This window comes from Gouania willdenowi, chromosome 22, assembly GCF_900634775.1.
Source record: "Gouania willdenowi chromosome 22, fGouWil2.1, whole genome shotgun sequence".
NCBI lineage: Eukaryota > Metazoa > Chordata > Actinopteri > Blenniiformes > Gobiesocidae > Gouania > Gouania willdenowi.
In genome coordinates, this window is record NC_041065.1 from 22305310 (window position 1) to 22323354 (window position 18045).

General features: G+C 40.2%; 1 protein-coding gene across 3 annotated transcripts; it reads right to left on the bottom strand.

Moving 5' to 3' along the window:
• Positions 1-872: 872 nt before the first annotated feature.
• On the bottom strand, positions 873-17695 carry LOC114456897 (cytospin-A). Of its 3 annotated transcripts, XM_028438952.1 has the most exons (13): positions 17626-17695; positions 17434-17521; positions 14885-15007; positions 11119-11712; positions 10521-10573; positions 3651-4165; positions 3456-3549; positions 3282-3348; positions 2434-2494; positions 2132-2228; positions 1935-2051; positions 1802-1861; positions 873-1718 (listed from the first exon to the last, which is right to left on the bottom strand). In XM_028438952.1, exons 3-13 carry the CDS (start codon positions 14925-14927, stop codon positions 1629-1631), a joined length of 1791 nt encoding a protein of 596 aa, XP_028294753.1. In that variant the 5' UTR covers positions 14928-15007; positions 17434-17521; positions 17626-17695; the 3' UTR covers positions 873-1628. The 3 variants fall into 3 exon arrangements, with proteins under 3 accessions (XP_028294753.1, XP_028294754.1, XP_028294752.1); XM_028438953.1 differs by having other exon boundaries at positions 3456-3546; positions 17434-17684; XM_028438951.1 differs by having other exon boundaries at positions 17434-17683.
• Between the last annotated feature and the right edge of the window lie 350 nt (positions 17696-18045).

Below are 18045 nucleotides of genomic sequence, written 5' to 3' on the forward strand. Positions count from 1 at the left end.
TATCCGATACCTAAAAACACCTCAACAAAAGAATTAGAAAAACGATGAGACAGGTTTCTGTCTTTAAATAAGTTTTTTACCTAATTATGTACTTTTTATTCTTTGTTTAGTGTTTGTTTTATTTTGTAAAATTCTAGAGGCTCTGTAAAAATATATTTCCCCCTGAGATAAAGTACTTCTGATTATTTCTATATACAAAAGTAGGATTAATGTTCATTGTATTTTAGGAAGTTTCGCTACTATTTACATTAATAACTCAGTCAAGAAAGAAAGTTGGTGTCGGGTTTATCGGCTGCAAGCAAAGCAAGCAGAAACAAGAAGATGGTGGGAACCAACACCGCCAACATTACAGGACTGCTATGATGTCATCCTTTAAACATTCAAAATGGTAAATACCAACTTCCCCTTTAAGGATTCAAATTCAAAATATTTTACTTAACCATTATGGTATTTGGTTGTTTGAGTTTTTCAAAAATAGTGTGACAACAAACTGGTGTCTCCTGTCAGTCAGAGTTGCTTCATTAATGCATTTTTAGATCTTAGCTTTGATTGGCTCGCTCAAAACAATATTAGGGTTTACTTATTTCACTCATATAGATTTAGTTATTTAATATGCTTACATTTGGTTAAATTTGTCTGTATATGTTGCAGCATTCAATAGTTCACATATGAATAAACCTGCAGTTTTAAAGGAAATGTTTAAAAAAATGCAATGTTTTTACTTGACCAGTAGAGGAAGCTAAAGTCAAGGTTAGCTTTTTCTATCTAAATCCCTCCTTGTATTAAATGTGAGCTCATTGACAAATTTTATTATGGATTTCTATAAGAAAAACTACACAAGTCATATATAACAGTTTATTATTTTAGGCATCGTTTTTCACATTTGTCAATATAAACATATCTTACAGGGAAATGTATTCAACATTTAAAGCACATCTTTGGCAAATAGATCACAACATTAGCTGCTTGTCAGTGAGGACACAGGTGTAACGTGACCTGGAATTCAACCCAGGCGAGGACAGTTATGTTTTTACAGGCACACCTGTGAGGAAAAACCCTGAGCACTAAGACAGCACTCTACTTGTCCATGCTTTCTGTTCATAAAAGTTTTCAAAAACAAGAAATTTGATCGTGACTTAATGATCGTGACTTAATGATAAACACTTGATCCTGTTCTAATGTGCCTGTAGCCTTGTTACTACATGTTTAATGAGAAATTGCAAGACTACAGTAGTTTTGCTGTATATGGACTGAGTTCAATCTAAAAAGGTGCTGACAAAAGTGCATATCTACAGTGTGTTTAAGGGCTGAGATCAATGTTCATACAAAGAGGAAGTATTTAGGCTTCAAAAGCATCAATTGTTGTCCAAAAAACACTATCAAGGACATCAAGTACGATTGTGCCAGTACCAAAAATGCAACTCAGGTTCCACAGGATCACTTTTTATCTTAAAAATTAGATTTTGCTAAAATCTTCCTACTTCATCCCTCCACACGACCTTTAAGTTGGAAACCATCGAAAATCATTATAGCAAAAATTTTGTTTCACTTTCCCTATTCAGGGACAACCTGTCTAGAAGGAGTCCTTATGTATCCATTTTGGGATGCTGAGCTTTTGGTTTTGGCATTCACATCTCAAAGTGGCGATACATGCCCTCCACATAATTCAGAACCCTCTGCCAGTCGGGACCACCTACTCTGAGCATCTCCTCCACCGTCTGTACAAAAAAGAGAAAAACAGCTTCAGGTAAAACAGATCAACACGCTACTGGGTGGTAAGCGGCTGTGTTCACTATCTTACCAGAGACTGAACGATCCCAACAGTTTCTCCTGTTGTAAATGCAAGATTCAGATTCTCCTTCTGCACAAATAAACAGACATCAGACATCTTAATTTATATATGAGTCTTTTCTTCTCATGCCCTTGTCGCTCACTTTGTTCTCAGGCCTGAGGTTGCTATAAGGAATGTGGGAGGGGAGGTAGGTGTGGTAGACAGCACAGAAGGCAAGACCGTCAGCCCAGCTGCTGCTGAAGTTAGTAATGTCAATATTCTGCATGAAGAAAGAAGATAAAGTTATAAAAATTCACACAATAATAGAATACCGGATTAAAAAATCCATTCCTGGATTACCTCGTAGCCTTGAGTTCGGTTCTGACACCATCGAAGCAGCGAGTTTCGCTTTGAGCCTCCATGGCGTCGCAGCAGCAGGTTGAAGCCATCCTGAGACCTAGAAATACAAATATGATTCATGTTACTACAAACCTGCACCGGTGGGAATTTATGCAAGTGAAAGACCTAGTCAGAGTCAGATACAAAAACCTAATAAAGCCAATTATTCAAACTCAATATTGACCTTTATGAAATGAAATGACAACTGTGCTTGGGTCAAAATGCGATTTTCAATTGAAAAATGATAAGCTGTGGGCACTCACTTGATGGAAGGCAACTCAGTGAGGCCTGTGTTGTACTTGTTTAGAGATTCTTCACGTTTCCCTGCAAAGAAACACCAATGCTGCGTCAACGTGAGAAAGTCAACTTCAAATTAAAGCAATGAGTCGAGTGACATGTACCGAATACAAATTTGTAAATTAGACTTAACATAAGATGAATTTTAAAAGAAAAACCAAAAAAAAAAAACAAGTGACAAACACATGAAGCAAGCTTAGAGAGTAACTAAACCCCTGATTTCTGCTGAGCTGCCACTAGGGGGGAAACTGAAGCAGTAAGACACAATCAGTCAGTCCTGGCAGTGACAGACCACTAACTGCTAACTACTGCACACAAAACACACAGACATTATATTACTGAATTGCCCCTTGGCGGTAAACAAAGTATTCTGAATCTGAATTACTCACAAACCGTCCCTGCTCAACTTCAGCCATGATCCACAGAACACCGCCACCCACGCACGCGATACAAAAATGAGCAGATTTCCCACGACGGGCAGAGGTCAGACATCAGGTGTTAATATATTGCTCTAATGTATGCACTTTATCTGGTTCTTGGCAATGTAATTTTATGTATATTTATTCCTTTAATTGTTTTTATTGTTTTCTTTTTTTTTTACTATGTGAATGATTGAATGTTTTAATTGTGATGAATGAACTGTCAGTGCAGCAGATCCCTCTGTCTAACACAAATTTCTCCCTAGAGAGACTAATAAAGACACTTTGACTTAATACCCAAATACATATGTATTCAGCATAAAAAAGTGGGTTTGGGGTTTAGTTACTCTCTAACAAAACATTTTGGAACATTTTTGGTGTAAAGCCACACAAACCCGTCTCATTATTTAGCCTGCTTTCTTGCCCGTCCAGACTTTTTGGCCCCCTTTGGTGTCCAAAGTTCTTGGAAGACAAAAAAAGAAAGAACAGGAAACAAATAAATCACAATAATGCAGGAATAACTTACTAACACCATTAGAAGTAAAGGATTTCTTCTGGAGAACCCTCACCTTTGAATGTGTGACTAACGAAGCAGCGCTGGGCCGAGGGGTCCCGTTCTGCTTACTGAGGGGATCTGAAGATGAGGGTAATCTGGAAAGGCTTCTGCAGCACAATACAAACATCACACACCAAACAAAGAGAACACTTTGTTCATGCTTTATGGCTTTTTTTTCCATATTCAATCAGAACCAATTTTTCCTCACCTTGATCTTTCTGTAACTGCTGTCCTTACTCGCACCTCCTCTCCACTCTTGTCTGCATTGGTTACATTTCTCAAGTACTGCTTTGCCAAATCTCTACAGTTTGCTTTAACATCCTCTCCCACTGCACTCTTTATCATCGCCTTATGATTCCCAGTTCCTTCTTCGTCTTTCTCTCGCCCAGGCCTGTGCATCACTCTGGCCCGGCCCCTGAGGCTTCCTTCTTTGCTTTCAGAGGTGAGGGGTTCTGCAGTGGCTCTGTGAGGTTCTGGTTTGTCTTGTGATTGGGTGAGAGCGGCCAGCCTCATCCTGCTTTCGCTCAGCTCTCCCCTCAGTGTGACCAGCTGAACGTCAGCCTTCTTCTGTCTCTGCTGGGCCGCTGCCAGCTCCCTTTCTAAGTCTTTATGGGCAGTTCGTAGTGCTGTCAGCTCCTCTTCAGCTTCAACTCTTAGACGGTCTGCAACTGAGACCGCCACCTGGAGGTCAGCTTGGAACTGCAGCCACTCCCCCTGCTCAGTCTAGAAAGGGAACCAGAGGGTATTTGCAGAAATGGACAAAAAAGGTTGTTTATTGGCAAACAGTAGCTAAAGTCTGAAAAAGCTTTTTGAAAAGGGCAAAAATGGGACAAAAGGAAGTTGCAAAAAGGCAGAAGGAAAAAGGTAAAAAAGGGTTAAAGTTTCCCCCTTTTAAGGTTTTCTGGGGGAATAATAATTCAAAATAAGACATAAAGAGCCAGGTGTTGAGCATCACTGACTTAATAACAGCTTCAACATGATAATGCTGATAATGTAGTGGGCTGGTCTGGACAGAAAATGCCAGGGCTGAGTTTCGGTCCTAGTCCACCCCTGGCCGAGATGGAAAAGTCTTTAACACTTTAAAATGAGATATATAAAGAAGTTTAACCCAAACCTTAAATATTGGAAAAACAAACGTGAACAAGAACAGACAAAAGTCACATGTAGAATCAATTGCAGATAGAGGTTTATCCAGGGAGCAATGAAAGCCAGAGAACTGAGCTCCAAAGTTGAGGATAGGAGGGGTCAGTTAATAAGTTGAAGGATGAATGGAGATGTGGAGGAGGAAGCCATGTCTGAGCTCAGTCTCTCTCATCTGACCAGTGACTCAAGACAGAAACAGCTGGAGTCCATTACACACATATCATATTCCCCTCTCCCACTGCATGAACAACTCCCCGATTTTCCTTTCACCGCAACGCCCCACCACAGCGTGCAGTTTTCTCACATACATTCACCTCAAGACAGAGGTTTACCCTTAGAGTTTAGTGGGTTTTCTGTGGAGGGAACACAAGCCTGACTATGAAAGATGTCCTATTTTATTATCTGGATGTGGACACTCCAACTGGAGCATGTCTGTCTTAGGAAACAGGAAGGGGTGTTCTTCACTTCACACTGAGATAACAGTGTGGCTTGACAGACTTGCAGACAAACAAACACACACTCGATCCGTCCCACAGGACAAGACCTGGTGGCCCACAGTAAGCCCAGATGTGGTGTCAAGGCTCAACAGCCATACACACACACTCTAAGAGACCTTTCAGCCACATCTTGAGTTTCTTTTACAAATTCATGGAAAGATCTACCGCATCAAGATATAGTATGCACTCAAGAGTGTGTGTAATCCAACCATCTGTCCCTTCATTGCGTCCACCCACACCCAGGAGTTTCTATCATGAGTCAGTTTTCCAGTTTTGGTTGTACGTACACTTCAAAATTTTTAAGACCTCGAGGTATTGAGAAAACACTTCTTTCTCTCTCTCTAAAGAAAGCCACACACTTGTATGTACCAGTAGTATGCATCAACATCCACAGCCCGAAAGTTAGCAATACGTAATCAATAAAGTGTTCATCATTGTTATTATCTTAAACCTTAAGTCGAGGTGTCAAACTCATATTACTTCAGTGGCCAAATATGGACCAATTTGATCTTAGGTAAGTTGCAGAATTTAAATTTCAACATGAATGTGCTTGAGCTTGTACTTCCACCTATAACTGATATGCAAAGTATGTTAGGCATCGACAGTATCCAAGCAATAAGTGATAGATATCAGTCCGTGCAGGAGCTTCACTTAAAGCAGAACTAAGTAACTAGCACTCCCCCTAAAGGTCCCTTTTGGTTATGTCAGCGTCGTAAAAACTCCATACCCACCGCTGCCTGCCCCACCCCACAGCTACATGCGCACCTTTGCTCTCCCAAGACGGTAGCAACCGATCACTGAAAAATCATAATACAACAGTGACACTAAGGGTGCGTTCACACATATAGCCCCATGTGAACAGTATAAAGAAGAGAGACACGTAAAATAAATGAATGATGTGGGAGTAATACGGAAGGGAGTGTAGAAATGTGTGTAAGGTGTTTGTGTGCTGACAAAGCAGCTCTGAAATTGGATGGCTGATTGGATGGATGGATAGATAAATAAATAGATAGATAGATGGATATTTGCCGTGTGTGCTGCCTGATCGAGCGCTGGGTTGCGAGTGTGTGCGTGCATGTTGCCGTGACGACGGTACGTGATTGCTGCTGTCACTGCATGGAGTTGCTCAGTTCCTTGGACAAAGGTCTTCTCTGCCTTTTTTTGCTGGCTCTGCCATGATATAAGTTAGAAAAGTTAGTTTGTAGACAACCGTGTGCAGCCACAGGACTGATTATAATCTGGCATTAGTTTGTATTGGGCTGCCGTAAAGCAGTACGTCTTGCCACCGGATCGGAGGTAGGAAAGTTGCAAGTACGGTTTTCTGGCCAGAGACAGCGGGGGGATGAAAGACCCCCCAATCACTCCATAAACACTTGTATTACCCTCACAGGGACCACGAGAAGGATTGATTAAGGTGAAAAAGTTCTTAGTTCTGCATGATTTTAGAAAATGGCAGGATTTAGGAAGAAGTTTGAGTTCTTTCATCAATTTGTAATTAAAAATCACTGCCATCTTGTGATCTATGCATGGGAAACTGCATATATTGTAGAGTTTCATTGAATTTATAGATTTGCAGGTGCTGAGATATCTACGTTTTTTTTATTTCACTAGTTGGTCATTAAAAAATGATTCCTGTCATTATTTTACTTTCTCCTGCAGGTTGAACGAGATGCTCTAAAGGGCGAAAATTGGCCCCCAGGCCTTGAGTTTGACACATGTAGGTGATCAAGCAGAATTTTCCCGCATATAATTCCCATAAGCATGCGCCCACACACACACACGTAGGATATTTCAATCCTCCTGAATGCACTAAATCTTCATTCCCGATGTGAACATGAGGGGCCTCTGTGGCCTCCAGGTTGTCTGTTTTTGAAGCCTGGTTTGCTGAATCAGTCTAGCGAAGACAAAAGAAAACTGAAAAAACCTAGAGATCATTCAGGGAAATATCCAGCTGCGCTCACCTGGAACTGGATTAATCTTCCAGAGGAGGAAGCACAAAAAAGGGCACACACCCCAAATACACACTCAATGCACTGCCATTTAAGGTGTGTTTTTCAGTTTTCTTTAAGAGACATGAAGACTGGTCAAGCACAAAAGCGGAGGCAGATGGTATACTTTGAGAAGATTCTGTGTTCATTGAGAAATCAAGGTGCATTTTCTGAGAATGTGTAAAAAGAAGAAAGGCATGGGCAATTAATTTTAGAAAAGAAGGGAGTGAAAACAAAGAAGATAAACAAAGAATAAGACCTTTAATATGCAGGATTTAAAGTACAGTATATAAAAAGGGAGCAAGTTTTAATTGGAAAAATACACCCACACTATGTGGTCACACTGGCAGCTTCATTAAATCAGTGAACGAGGAAATATCCTGGAATCAAATGTTCTGATTACTAATTTTAAGAAGAATAAATTAATTTACCAGAACCAACTATAGATTGTTTCGTTTCTTCTTTTAACAGCAAAAAACCCAAAACAAACCAATAAAAGAAAATGTATTTTGAAAAAAAATATCAACAGTTCATCATTAAATATTGATAAAATACATAAGGTGGCCCACAACCTCAAAAAAAATAAGCAAGCGAGTCAGAAATGGATAAATACACAAGGTGGTATTAAGATTTGCATTTGCATTAACATTAGCCTTAGTTACCATAAGTAAGCATTAAAATTAGCTGGTATTAACATTAGCTAGCATTAGCATTAGTTAGCATTAGCATTAAAATAGTATTTGTATTATAAGAGCAATAGCAATAGCACTAACCTAGCATTAGCCTAGCCATAGCAATGACCTAGCATTAGCATTGGCCTAGCACGAGCAATAACATAGCATTAGCATTCGTCTAGCAATGGCAATAACCTAGCAATAGCTTAACATTAGCAATAAGGTTGAAAAAGGCTGAAATGGGTTGAAAAGTTTGAAAAGAGTTGAAGTGGGTTGAAAAATTTAACTCATTCAGTGCTAGCCATTATCAAAATTTCTACCCCCTCAGTGCGAGCCGTTTTAGAGCATTTTTACTAAATTTTAAAAGACCCACAGAATATTTTGTACTATGACAATCTGAATCCTAACACCAGATTCTGAAAGACTAAAGTCTCTCATAAGAAAAAACAATACACACAAAATCGCCAGTTTGTGACAAAAAGCTGAGAAAAATGGCTTTTTCTGAAAAAACCTATTAGTGACAATTTTTTTTTTTTGCTTTAGGAACACCTTAACATTGGTTTCTTTCTATAAAACTACAAAAATAACACTGAGACCGGGCTTTTGATGGCAACATTATTATTATTTTGCTATCTATGTCAGAGGTGAATGGATTTCTTACTGTATTTTGGCCTTCCTCCAAGTCTCTCCCTCTGTTAGTTCCCACACAATCAACTTCCTCCTCATCCCGGACATGCCGAGTATCAGCGCTTGCCCCGTTTTTTTGATCGTTTTATCTCACCATCGCGAAACGCTCAATAGTCCACTTAGGTTCCACACATGCTCTGGTCGAGTGTGAGCTGCTGTGAGCTTCAGCATCAACTCTCATAGCGCCATTTTCTGTCTCGTAAACTCCTTTCCTCTCCCTCTGAGCTCTGCACATCATGGGTGATCTCTCATCCAAAGGTGTGCTGCTGCCACCTACATGTCACTAGGTGGTGAGTACATCATTGTACAAGCTCGATATTCACCGGAAAGCTTCGTCACACTGTCTCTGAGCAACCCCAGTCTATAGAAGTGAATGGTACGGCACGTTACTAAACCAATTCACGTCTATAGACGTGAATGGCACTCAATGAGTTAAAGGTTGAAAAGTTGAAAAGAAAAGTTGAAATGGGTTGAAAAAGTTGAAATTGGTAGAAATTAGTGAGGATGCCTCCTGCATCCTCACTAATTTCTACTAAGATTGAACAGCTTTACAACACAAACGTGATGTGCACACTCTTGTGCCACGATTCAGTGGTTTATAATTGTACCTTTAGGGGACATCCTCCACCTGCCCATGATCTCACAATGTCAGTACATGCACTGTGAGTTTCTATAAAGGAAGGATACGCAAACAGGCAGAGTGAGCACTGAAGGACAGGGTGTGAGTCATATTCTGTAAAACAGGACATTTGAATGTGAGTTTGCATTTCTAAGCCTTCAATCTCACATGGACAGAAAAGAAAAACAGTCAACGAAGCTCTGCGATTCGATGCCTTCGGCTCCCACCGCCTCGCTGCACAGTGCAAAACAAAACAAGTTTTGTCTACTTGAACAACCGAATGTGAACCCCCTCGTCCGCCCCTCCTCCGCATTGCCTCCCCTTCTTCTACACTCCACAAGAAAAGAATCCCAGCAGAATGAGAGGGTTCATAAAGCCTCGCTGGCTTAAATCACACTAGAGTGGGCCCTATGTAAACACAGTGTTAGATGGCCACTATTTCCATAACACTGCCTTCTCCCAGAGCTGCACCTCAGTTATAGGCTTTGAGTTCCAGGGTTATGGGAAAGTGGAGAAGAGAACAAAAAGAACAGGCGAGATCAAACACCTGGTAAAGAGAGATTTGACATCAGCAAGGCATAGAGGCAATTAACTTAGTAGCAAGTTGAATGGAAAAATCTATATTCTCAGACAATAGCCCTGAAACAATAAGACAAAGAGCTGTGGATGGGTGAGGAACACTGCACATCATAGCCCAGTTTATATACAGTATTTTGTACGAGATCTGGAGGAAACTGGGAACCCGACAACAATCCTCATAAGGGAGGGTCAGGAATTGGAGCACACAACAGACAGGAAATGACAGCAGAACATCACCATCCCAAAATGGGGATGGGTGCACAGCCGCTCCATTGGAGAACAGATGCTTTGGTAGAAATGCATTTTAGTCCTAAAGTTTAACACAAGGCAATGGTTTGATCTAAACAAGAGCATGTGTAGCTGCTAAATGTGTTGCATTAGCATTTATTGATTGAAGTCTTTCACGGTCATGAATGCGACAAGTGTGACAACAATTTTTAAGATGATGGAGGTTAACATCTTTACAATTCTTACTCATTAAGTAAAATTCAGTAATAACTGTCTGTGAACATGATGATCCTCCTGGTTTGGACCTCACAGGGATGCAGAAGACAGGAAGACCTTCATTTACAAACTCCCATGAGGCCAAGAGAAGGGAGTCATTTCAATTTATTGTGATGGTGGAGTCACATTTAGCTCGGTGTGTGTGTAAGTGTGTGTGTTCCTGTCTCCCGTCAGTATCACTTGGCTGACCTCCCCATGACATCCTGTTTACATAATCTGCACTTTTTGAACGTTGGGTGTTTAGGAAAACAAGTGGAATTTTTTTCTCCTTCTCTTTTTGTTCAGCAACTTCAATGAAACTGTGTAATTAGGTCTGGCAGACAGGCAAAACTACAATTTTCTTGGCCCTGGAATTTATAATTAGAAAAATGTTGACACTGGTCTTACCTTCATTTTACTTTTTAAATGTTTCACTTCAGCCAGGAGGTGCTTCAGTATCTCTGAGGAAAGGATACAGCAACATCAGCAGAAGTCACATACATTTCATATTAAATGTCAAGAATATAGAGCTTGTGAAACCTGTTAGTTGTTAGTTACTTTAACTTTTATAGTTATTTTGCTTAAAAATACTTGTCTTAGGAGTTGCTGCTTTCACTACTTCTCAGAACAGCATAAAAAGCTCAGTTAGATGGATTTCCGAGTGCGTCCTAACCCAGACCTTCCCCTAAACAAGCCACATGACAGAACTCACTCACACATGCTGTCCTTTAGAGGTGAAAAAGCTAAAAGTGTCATATACTGTGCAAATGATTGATTGTTAATAAATGTGCCTGTGTGGCTTTTTGTATCAGCAAATTTAACCCTGAATTGTCTTTCGGGTCAGACTTCATTTAAATTAAAATGATCAAGATTTATATCTATATCGCCATTTTGAGAAAAAATATCGAGATACGAGTTTTGTTCCATATCGTCCAGCACTACAGTGGAGGATAGAAATGTATGCAATTAGGATAATGGAACGTGCCACTTGTGTTTTTTCCCTTGCCTGATGTGTTTGATGTCCTGTCCTGACTGCTAGAAATACCCAGCGTTGTCCTACACTCTTCCAGAAGCGTCTCCAGGTCCTCGCCCTGACCCTCCTTAGTTTCATGGCCTGTTGGCAGGGACTGACTGACACTCAGACCACTGTCCCTTTCTCTCCAGTTCAGCCTCAGAGAGCTTTTCAGTACAGGTGAGACGTTACATTGAGAAGGAGTCTTTATCGGGCTGACAGCCACATTGTTCCCCTGGTGGGCCGCCGTCTTTGGAGTAGATGTAGGCGGACCCCCATTACTCCTCAAATTGGTTTGCTCTCTGGCGGATGTGCTGCCTTCAGGTTTTGCATGTGCTGGGATCGCCCCAGGTCCAGATGTGTTGCTGTTTGAAGCGGACGATGGAGCAGGAGGGGGTACAGACGTGCTGGGAGAGGTCGGGGTATTGTGCTCGAGTTTCTTTCCAGTGGTTACAGAGGCTGGAGCTGCAGTTGATGGTAAAACTGGGGGTCTGGGTGAAGGATGATGCTCGGGCAGTTTGGGTGGTAAGCCGGTCTCATTGCTCTGTGGGGTAGTGGGAGGAGTGTGGAAGCTATCCACGTGAACCCCTAGACAATGATATAAAATAAAAGCAATGAATCCAAAGAATATTTTCAAATAGAAAAGATTTAGAGCAAGTTGACACATTTATAGAAAGGTAAGCAGGGAGATTCTATCCATGTACGTCACCCTGCAGCATCATTTGAGCAAGCTGGACACCTGCTCTCAGAGCCACATTAGCTGCATTTCCATTACCCTTAGAAATGCGGAAAATCTAAATAGCGCAATAAAAAATGGTAATGGCAACACCGTAATTTCGAAAAAACATATATCTCTACAAGGTTTCTATGCTTTCATGAGGAGGATTTTCAGACGTTTCGATATTGAAATGTGTCGCAAAAGCACTATGGAAACACTTTTTTCGCAAATACACATCACTAAATGTGACGTACATGGTCACATGACGTGAGGAATCTGATCACATGACCACTTCTCTCCGATAAAACATGGCGCGGTACGCGTAAACAGAAGAGGAGACCGGGATATTTCTTAGCATTATACTTAAAAAATTATCATTGCCACATTAGACGTGAAACAACAAAGGAATGCTGAGGATGTTCTGAGCGTCCATTTTCTGCAGCAAAGTCTCGCGGGATGAGATTCCACGGGAGTTACGAGGCTTCTGCCCAAAAATAACCTTCAATGGAAACACGTTCAAAGCGAAACTATACTTTGTTGACATTCAGAAATATCGCTTTTATTTTGCAAAACCCAGAGCAAGTGATGGTGATCAAGGTGTAGTCACATTCATTCATCTAACCTTTCCAACACTCCTGCCAAACCAGGGACTCGAACCGCTTGTTTCTCCAACGGCTTCGGCAAATACTGCCTACAAACAGCATGAACAAAAGCATGGGGGAAATCCCATGATCTGTGGGCAGTGGCCCTTTAAGTTTATGTCCTGTTGCCAAAGCCACAACAAAACCAAAGAGACTTACTGAGACTAACTGATTGGACCATGACAATGATCAGTCACTTGTCTGGCTTGTTGACGTTGAAAAAGCCTTCAACACATCCTTAACAATACTCAGCCTCTATATTTAGGACCAGAAAAGATATCCATTGCAATAGTGTACCAAATAGTTGCCCTCATTTGTCTCTGCTGCTCACAACATGCCATCACTACTGCATTAGAAAGCTATGAAAGCTGGTTGGCATATGGTCTCGTTTTCATTCTTTCTTTTCCTTGTTTGGACATAAGCCTCATCGAAAGTACGTTTTTGTAAGTGGTACAAAAGCAGCAGCTGAACATTTGTAAAGTTACGTACTACCAGCTGGGAGACCGAGTCACTAAAGAAAGACTGGCAGGGTTGTCTAATAATCCCTCCCCTGCTCTCTTTATTTCTTCATTCCAAACTTTAGTGTGCACATCCACTCGTGTGTGTGGGTACCAGACAGACTGAAAGGTATGTGTGTGTGTGTGTGTGTGTGTGTGTGTGTCAGAAAGTATTAGGGGGCAATGATTAATCCTCTGCCTTCGCCGTGCTGCAGAATTCTGCCGATTCATCACAGTCGGCCCAATAGGGCCAGGGCGAATCACACAGGGACGCGAGGAGAATGACCACTCTCCAAGCAACAACCAACCGGGAAGGCAGCCAAGTTTCCTCCCCCAGCTCTGGACACACACACACACACACACACACACACACACACACACACACACACACACACACACACACACACACACACACACACACACACACACACACACACACACACACACACACACACACACACACACACACACACACACACAACCTTTCTGCTTAGATTGGCCTGTTATCCCCAATTCTCTGTTTACTCTTTATTCACTTTCATTTTTAGATTTAGTTGGTTTGCACTACTTGCAACTCTCCGTGTTCGTTCCTTTCCCAAACACCATTTTACTACATGAATCCTCACTAAGCTTTGAAATAAGCAAACACTAAAGTCTACTTGAGGCAAACCCACTCACTGGGTGCAATTTGTACACAAAGTTCTTTCTTTATTTAAAGCATGGGTCATCAACCTTTCTGAAACCGTGAGCTACTTCAAAGTTACTGAATAATCTGAAGGGCTACCAGTTTGTTAAACACAGAAATATTACTACAGTTTCCCAGTTTCACATGAATTAGAGGGAAAAATAATGACAGATGATTAGCATTTACTTAGGAAATGCTTAAGTTTGCGACACACAACAATTTATTTCTCCTAATTAATGCTTTTAGTTCCGTTTTCAAACAACTTCAGAAACATTTCATAGGAAATCATAATGTTTCTATTTTACTAGCCATTACTTTTAACTAAAGAAACATGTTCTTACAATTTAACCATCATGTCAATGTTTTTTAAAACATCACAATCTAAACACCAAATCTGCACCATCTTTAACAAAATCCTATATGTAGCTGTGTTTCCATTACCCTCGAAAATGCGCAAAATCTAAATTGTGCAATAAAAACTGGTAATAAAAAACACCTGAATTTCGAAAAAAAAAAAAAAAAGGAAAAGGAATCTCAGACGTTTCGATATTGAAATGTGTCGCAAAAGTGCTATGGAAACACCTTTTCCACAAATACACGTCACAGAACGTGACGTACCTGGTCACATGACCACTTCTCTCTGAGAAAACATGGCGCCTCACGTGTGAACAAAAGAGGAAACCGAGACATTTCTTAGCGTTATACTTTAAAATGTATTACTGCCACATTAGACGTGAAAAAACAAAGTAATACAGAGTGATATAAAGAGGTTCTCAGTTTCTGCAGCGAAGTCTCGCGGGATGAGATTTCACGGGAGTTGGGAGGCTCCTGTCCAAAACAACATTCAAAGCGCAATTAAACTTTGTCAACATTTAGAAATATTGCTTTTATTTTGCAAAAATCTTTAAAGGAAACACCAGTTAGTGATATATAAACACATTTGTGATAATGTTTCTGTGAAAACAAACATTTAAAGATGTTTAATTTAATACAAAAAAAAACGATATGAAAAGCAGCAGTATTTCTCTGCTAAGGCTCTGACGACATCTGTATTTATCTTTGTGAGATTAAAGCAAATAAATCAGATTGTAGACGGAGCTCATAGATGAATACCACTCTTGTTAAAACAGGCCCGAGGGCCCCTCCAGTGGTTTGTACGGGCTACCTGGTGCCCGCGAGCACCGTGTTGGTGACCCCTGATTTAAAGAAACACAGATACCTGTTGTGGGACCATGAGCGTCCTTGGTGGAAAAGTTGCCCATTCTGCAGCGTGGACCAGAGATGAGGCCCTGCAGGAGCTTGTAGCACACACTCAGTCCACTGTGAAGTTGGAGGTGACCTCCTGCAGACACACACACAGAGACACTGTGGATATGATAGACTCAGTGATCTTTGAGGTCATGCACGAGCCCACCAGTTGAGAAATAACTCGGTCAGCAGAACCCATACTGGCAAGCAGGTGTTGATTTCATGCTTCCACTTAGGGGCTGGGCGATATGTCGAGATTCAAGACATAGAGTTTTCCCATTTTGGTGATATAGAAAATTCCAATATCACCTATTTCGATCAATATATATATATATATATTGTTTCAGCATATTTGGTATTAAAAAACTCGTTTTAGGAGTCGCTGCTTTCACTACATCTCAGGACACCATTAAAAGCACATTTAGATGGATTTCTGAGTGCATTCTAACACAGACCTTCCCCTTAAACATCCACACTATAGAACTCACTCACACTTGCTGTCTCTTATAGTAAGGCAAGGCAAGGCAAGGCAAGGGAAATTTATTTATATAGCGCATTTCATACACAAGGCAACTCAATGTGCTTTACATGATAAAACATTCAATTGTTTAAAATCAATAAGAACATTTAAAATCATCAGTAAAATCAGTAAAATCAATTAAAATCATCAGTAAAATCATCATGACATCAACAACATGACAAAAATCTCCCTCTTAATCATATGCAGTAGAGAAAAAAAGTGCCTTTAACTTTGATTTAAAAATGTTCACATTGGATGCTGACTTCAGCTCCGCTGGCAGTTTGTTCCACTTCTTTGCAGCATAACAACTAAAAGCAGCATCACCATGTTTACTGTGAACTCTGGGCTCCACTATCTGATCTGTGTCCATAGATCTGAGAGACCTGCTGGGTTCATACCTGACTAACATGTCACTGATGTATTCTGGACCAAACCCATTAACAGATTTATACACCAGATTTATACACTAGTAGTCCGGTCTGTCAGGGGAAAAATTGTGCAAATTTTTCCACAAGCATGAAATTTGGCATACTTGCAGTTTTTGACCTGCTGAATTCAAATCTGGCGGGAGCCGGAGCCAATTCTCAACGGGGTCACAATATTGGACAGTTAAAAATAACGGCCATCAAAAAACAGGTTTTTCTGTTACTAGCCAGCCAAAAGTCACATAATTAAAATCAAAAACACATTTCTAAGGTTTTGGTCCTCAGGGATTCTACATATGATGCCTATTTGACAGTAACCTTGACTGGCATCGCCATATTGGAAAATCCAATATGGCCACCTGTGAGTATTTAATATTGAGTGGCATTTTGCATCAGCAAATTTAACCCTGAAAGGTCTTTCTGGACAGGCAGCATTTTAATTTACATCGCATATCGCCCATTTTGAGAAAAAATATCAAGATATGAGTTTCGGTCCATATCGCCCAGCCCTACTTCCACTAATAAACACTGGAACAAGACTAAAAACAAAGAGACGCATCATGACAAAAGACAAAGAAGATAATTGTCAATATTTTTATCGAGTGATGATAACAATGTTCTCTAAAAAAAAAATAAGTCTGGACTAAATTGGTCTTTCTAGGAGGCGGAGTTAGTGTAACAGGGCGGAGCATCGTGGTAAGCAAAGTAATGCTAATTAGGTTTGATGGGCTGCAAGTGTGTTTCTGCTTGCTGTTATCTACTAAAAGCAGTAGTAATGACCAGCGTTATCGGCTCATATTTGCCATAAAATGTAATATCGGTCGACATCGGAATCGTTTTTTCCATCCATATTTGCTGTTTGAGACTGACAATATGTAAAAAGTAGGCTTCCATGCTATTTCCAAGGATATATTTATAATGCGATCTAAAATGAGGGGTTTAAAGTATATCAGTCTCGGTTAATATTGGAGATATGTTTGACAATATCGGCATAGGCAAAATGCTAATATTGAACATCTCTAAAAAGCAGTGTTTTATTTATAGAATTGGAGTTAAAGGTCTTAGTACACCTCTAGTTCAGGATAATGTTTGCAAATATTTCAAAAACTACATAATAATGCATATATCTTCTTTAATAATCTTGATATTTAAGGCCATCTAAATGTTTCAGTAATCTGGCCAGCTATGCATGGTCCAACTAGGGTCATGCTATAAAGAATTGTGATGATTAAACTTACACACTGAACACAGATGTAGTTTTGACAGTGGGTGTAAATCCTAAGGGATGGAGCAGAAAGTGTGGAGACAAACATAGTTGCTGCTTTAAAGGCAGAAATAAGTAAAAGAAAAAAAAAAAAAAAAAAAAAAATCAATAAGTCACAGCTGAGTTAGGTTTTCAAAATTTGATTGATTAGAAGAAGAAAAAAGAAGAAGAAGAAGAAGAAGAAGAAGAAGAAGAAGAAGAAGAAGAAGAAAAAACCATCAAAGAGCTACAAAACTCTCCTCCACCAACGAGTTGTATTCTCCTAAAGTGTTGTTTTCAACGCAAAGGGTGAGATTAAAGTGTTTACAAACCGTTCCAAAAAAGATGTAAAATAGTTCCCAAAACTGCTTAAATCCGTGTTTGCTCCAGGTTTTCCACTCGTTGCTCTCAGCGGTTCGTCTTCACGTCAGGAAATGAAACAACAAAGTCACATTTTAGCCCTGATAAGAACACAAAGTCAGTGTAAAGTCCGCACTACCAAACAGACAGACAGAGAGACAGACCATGGAAGCTACTGACAGCGGTTGGATAAAAACACCCAGCGGTGGAAGTGTCCACTGGAGGGCACACTGACACTGACACCGACACTGTGGATGGGAAACGCCTGAAGCCACGATGCCTGTTCACTCAGCTCCAACACATACAGTAGGTCTTTACTTTACTAGTATACTTCATTATTTATTTATTTATTAGCTATGCACGTTTTATCTGAAACTTTGTTTCCAACCAAGTTCATTTTAGGAGAAGTTGACTGCAGTTTGTTGTAGGCTTGTGTACCAAGCCTCTCAAGTCAGCCATTCTTTTTCTTTTATCAAAATAAATATGGTGTTTCCAAAACCCATAAATATAGGGTGCCAAATGTAAGAACTCAGTCACTTTTTCACAGCCGCCATATATATATATATAATTTTTTTAATTTGACA